This window comes from Nannospalax galili, unplaced genomic scaffold, assembly GCF_000622305.1.
Source record: "Nannospalax galili isolate Female #2095 unplaced genomic scaffold, S.galili_v1.0 scaffold135, whole genome shotgun sequence".
NCBI classification, from domain to species: Eukaryota; Metazoa; Chordata; class Mammalia; order Rodentia; family Spalacidae; genus Nannospalax; species Nannospalax galili.
In genome coordinates, this window is record NW_008338998.1 from 4,685,318 (window position 1) to 4,690,939 (window position 5,622).

Genomic DNA, 5,622 nt, shown 5'->3' on the forward strand with positions numbered 1-5,622 from the left:
ATTTCATATACTAGCTAAATATTGGAAATGTAAAACAAATCCCTTGTAAAATAGCCTGAAAGTAATCTTGTAGGAACAAGGTTAAGGACCTAAAGGTAAAACATTCCAGGTGTGGTGTCTTATGCCTGTAACCCCACTACTCCAGACCTGAGGCAGGAGGATTACCATGAAGTATGAGAGTCATGACAACACTGGATAGGAAAATTAACTGACAGTAAACAATTAGCAATTCTCTCCTATAGTAGAGTAAAATGTATGTGAAGATATGTTATAAAATAGTAAGCTCTAAATGAGTGTCTCTTATCCCACATCAATTAGAAGAATCACAAATGGGAGTTTTAATATTGTAGTTGTCCTGAAGAGATTCTGCATGCAGTGGGTCAGGATGATTCTCAGATCACAGTGCACTGAGGAAACTATGGGGCCCAAAGGGGCTGCAATAAGCATGCCACTTCCATTATTAATAAACTAACATTGGGTCCTTCAGTCAGGCATTTGCTATATAAGCTGAATGGAGAAAATAGCAAGCAAAGTGACAAGAAATGCTTCTTAACCATTCGATTAATTTATCACAGGGACTTAAAAATTAGTGAGGCCACAACAGGGCTGAGGCATGATAGAGCTTTGATTTTTGTAGAATTAATGGGGGCTGACTACTAATACTAAGGACAGACTCAGATAAGGAGGAATAAGGAAAAAAGGAGCGTGTTTGGCTATTAGCCAGAAATTGTTCATGGCTTGAAAATACCTTTTAGTCTTATGGGTTTAGCTCATAATCCCAGCCAGGACAAAATAAAATCCGGCATAGCTCATTCATTGCTAAGATACAAATCACTGCTGATGTACTAGGTAGGCCTCTGGAACCACTGTGGCTTTTCTGGGGTTTAGAATGGATTAGGTTTGTGACTTGCATAATCCAGTGATTTCCCAATCATACCTCAAATGTATTAAATCAGAATGTCTGACAATAGAATCCAGATATCAACATTTTTTAGAGATCCCCAGGTGATTTTGTCTAAGGATAAGGTCAAGGAAAATACACATAGCTACCTCTCAACTTTGATAATCCAACCCAAAGCCATAATTTCAAGAAATGTTAATTTGCCTCCATCAACTGAGGTTCCAATTTACTACAGCCACTGTTTTCCTCCTGAAATGATCTTCCTGAATTATCAGTTTAGGCAAAACCGTTTTTCTCTACCCCACCACCGGTAGGTAAGGACACAAGTGGTCCTTATCGCCTGGTCTGCCCCAGATCTATGAGCTCACTTTATAACTTCAAAGATAACTTCTCTTACTAAGAAGTTGACAGGAAACCTCATTTCACTGAGAGTTTTGTGTTCGAAGTATAAGAAACAGCTGGGTGCTTAGAAAGATAATAGCCCAAAGCCCCATACAAGTCTATTGAATTAGAATCTGTATTTAACGAGAACATCAGGGGACATGTGTGTAGTTTGAAGTTTGAAAAGTACCACCCTAAAGCTTCCATTCCACAAGGACAGCTCAAGGACAGAAAGTCCACTACTTGGATCCAAGCCCATACTTTACCCTCTCTTTACAGTGCCAGCCTTCCACAGCAGGTGCCAGCAGTCTCAGTTATTTGTATCATGCCTACTAGGTGTCAAACAGTGGTTCGAATTTTTTCTCTATGGTAGGAACAATGATTAAACCCATTTTACAAATGAAGCAACTGAGACAGGAAGATTATTATTATGTCATGATAGCAAACCTGTAAATACAACCCCAACCCCTTGTCGCCCACAGTAATTCTTGTAGTCCTCCAATTTTTGAGCTGAACATGATATTTTGAAGGAGTTGAAAGAAGGTACACATACCCAGAGTGAAAGCACAGATTGTTCAGTACAGACATCATTAGAATAGTAGAGAAAGGATTACCATTGAAGCTTCATTCAACTGCAAAATTCTTATACCTGTTCCACAGTTACTGGACTAACATTTCTATGCATACATCTAGAAATCTGCACTTAATAATGCACTTTCAGGTGATTAGCGAGAATAAAGACTGAAACCATTAAAGTATCATTTCTTCGAAAATAATCCCTGTGTCTTAGTGTCCTCTAATTAACCCATGGTTACTTAATGTCATGTTCCAGGCTTATGAACAAAACACAAGGGTAAACAGGATTGAAGTAGAAAGCTGAAGAATCTAAAAATGGAATCTCTGCTCCTTCAGTCCCCTGGCTACCAAACTGAAAAAGACTTATCTAGGCTTGAAAAGTTGGAGGCAAAAAGATAGCACTGAGGCTGGAAACTATGATCACAATCCCTGCCATTTAAACAACTAATTGAAGGTCTAGAAATCGGAATAAGATTTAAACTTGCTTATAGAAAATTATTTTACATGTTGGGATTCCTGCATTCTCAGTCAAGTTAGACTAGGAAAACAAAGAGCCTGAAGTAATCCCTGGTCACCAGGGTGCCCTAGCTCAACTAAACTAATCTGGTTTCCTAAGTAAAGGGGACTTGGATAACCCCAATACCAAATTTAGGCTGCCAGTAGGGTAATCTTTTACTTCAGGCTTTTCGCGTTATAACTTAAACAAAAGGTTTATGCTAATCTCTGATGAGTCAGAAGCTAAAAGAAGCCTTGGAAGTGTATCTTTTATACATTACATTATTCCTCTGCATCTCTATATTACCATTAAAATTCGAAGTCAGTTTCTTCAATGCTGCGGTTAAAAGAGATCAGAATAGAGACTTTTTTTTCTGCTCCCCCCTATCCTGCCTATTTCAGACCCTGTTTGTCCAGTTCATCTACTGCAGATCTTCATTCAAGAAAATAAATGGGGAGAATTTCTGGGAGAGATTATCATTTTTTCCTTTTCCAAAGATCAGGTGTATAATCCATTGAATTTTCAAAGCTGCTTCTCATTCAATATGTTTATACCTGATTCTGCCCATAAGCCAAACTATTATATTAATTCTGTGGTAATGTTCAGAAGAAGAACAGCACAGATAGAAAACCACAAAAGCAGTCACCCCTCTTGCAGCTTAAGACATTGATGATGATAGTCAAGAAGTTGAGAATTCTTGAAGAGGTCTTTGGGAGCTGCCTCCATCCCTTTGCCTAAGCTGATAGGCAGCTTGAAGGGCCTTCTGATGTGTAGCAAGGTTGGGCATATTTTCATGTCGCTCTAATGAAGTGATACTGTAGACGTATGAATCGAAAAATGGGCGAACCTAGACACACGTGGCTGGCTGCAGCTTTCTAATGGGAAGTGGAATGCTCAGACTCTGACAGGCTACTCAATGTTCAACTCCGGGCATCATGTCTAGTGCTCTTAGTATCTTTCTTTTGTTGGGATCTATGAGTGCTTGTCCTTCTAGAACTAGCTTATAAGGAAACTGAACTAAGTTTGGGGAAAAAACTTAGTATATTCATCTCAGAATTGGGTCTCTGATGGCCTAAGTCATAGCCTTCTAAATATACCCAGGTATACAAATCACCATTAAAAATAACAAAAAAGGGGCTGGAGAGATGGCTCAGTAGTTAAGAGCACTGACTGCTCTTGCAGAGGACCCAGGTTCAATTCTCAGCACCCACATGTCAGCTACGAACCTTCCTTAACTCTGGTTCCAGGGGAATCCAAAGCCCTCTTCTGATCTCTGTGGCATTGCAGGACACGGATGCACTCACATACATGCAGGCAATATAAAAATAATAAGTAAAAATAACAAAGAAATACAACTCTTGCATTTCCAGTGCATATACCTGCTCAACACTGGTTAACACATTTGCTCTAGCTCTTCCACAGGGTTATCCATGCTGATTTAAACATAGCAATTAAAGTTAATGTGCTAATTAAGTGTGTAGAACTGAGTCAAGCAGGCATCGCAGTTCCTCGATGGTAATGACTCCTTAGAAGGAATCCCAGTGGAAAGAATGCTCAAAATAAGACATTATGTGATAAGAAGTTGGGAGTACTTGAAGAGATCATCAAGACATATGTCAGTAGTATACATTTGTTCTCTTGGAACCTGTAGCAGTGGAATTATGGCATAAAATACCTGAATATATTTTCCTTTCCAAGTACTAAAGAACTGGAGATGTAAGATTAGATTTATACTCCTTTACCCACTTTACTCTCAACCAGACTCACAGATGGAGGAGAAAGAGGCTCATATTCCGCAAGCTCCCACTTACTCAGCAGTGGGAAACACATTAGATGGTTAGAAAAGAAGATATAAGGAGAGCAGCTTCCACGTACCTGGCTGACACAGCCTTGGGCAGGGTGTCCACTCACTGAAAGCAGTCACAACGCAGTCTTTCTTGCATGGGAGGAAACAGGGCCTCACAGTTTCAGGCCTTGTAGCCTCTGGACATCTGTCAAGATGAAGAGACAAATCAGTGTTTTGGGTATTGACTTAGAACTGTCTGATTTTAGGTCAGAAGATAGTTCTTCTATAAGTGAGGATAGAAAGAACCAGGGAGATAATGCCTCTTGCCCAGGAGTTTACAACCAGAGGCAGAGTCTAAACCAACTCCAGTTCTTTTGACTCAGACACCAAAGTGTTTTTCCACTAGAGCAGGAAAAAATTACACCTCTAAAACTAACGAAAGACAAATGTTAAACTGTCACACCATCAGGGTCAATTCAAATAATATTTTTTTTCCAGAAAAAATAAATTTGAAACAATTTTTCAGGGTAATATATCAAGTAATTCATATCCTACAAAAGATGATAAAAATGCAGAGAAATATGTGGATATATAGGAAAGAAAAAATAATGTTCATTTAAAATGCCATGTATCTTTGATCATTAGAGAATTTGGAATATTTAAATGTTGACATGCTTTCCATAGGGCATGGAGATGATGAAACAGAGATGTGACAGGACAAACCACAGATGACAAATGAACCAGCATTAACTAGAGGAATGAATCAGTGCTACTGCTATGCTGATAATTAAATTAACGTCCACTTTTGGGAATTAAATGATCTAGTCAATCACTTGGAAGAAATAAAATTCTAGTAAGCAACAGAAGAGTTTTTCTTTGGCTGCTTTTTTGTGGGTTTCTGAATACAGAGTTGAAAGGCACATATATTATCTTCTACAACAGATATTCACCAACAAGAAACACAGGGCACTGTGCTGCATATGTTTGGGATTCCAATCCACAGGTTTCCTATAGGCATGGAGATATTGTGTATTTGAAGGTGAATGGCATGATCAATGTATCAGGTAGCTGTGCTCAGTTATATGCTTTCCCTACATGCTTATATTTATTCCTGACAGCAATTCAAAGCTATGCTAGCTTTTTATTTTATATGATAAACTGCATGGGTAATATGTAGTAGACTCCAAACTACATGGAGATCAAGCACTTGAAAAAAAAAATCTCATGGTAGCTAAAATACCATCTACTAAGTCTAACCAGACCATTAATGGATTTTCAATAGGAGAAAACAAAGAAAGCAAAGAAAATGAAAGAGATAGAATTAACAGGAAGATAATGCATAAATCTTCACAAAGCTGAACAAGGATGGTAATTCAGATGAACCCTCCCCCACCTATGCACAATAATAATCCACATGCAACATATAGATGTCTCCAAAGTTAAAGACAGAGTAACAGAGTCAGGAACAAAAAGAAAAAAAAA

At 38.4% G+C, this 5,622-nt stretch overlaps 1 protein-coding gene across 1 annotated transcript in view; it reads right to left on the reverse strand.

Annotated features, from left to right (window-relative positions):
- The window catches only part of Thsd7b (thrombospondin type 1 domain containing 7B), a 571,555-nt gene that overhangs the window by 393,175 nt on the left and 172,758 nt on the right, over positions 1–5,622 (reverse strand). Inside the window, exon 8 of the mRNA XM_029563816.1 lies at positions 4,230–4,345. Coding sequence (XP_029419676.1) covers positions 4,230–4,345 — 116 coding nt within the window. The remainder of the gene's footprint in view (positions 1–4,229; positions 4,346–5,622) is intronic.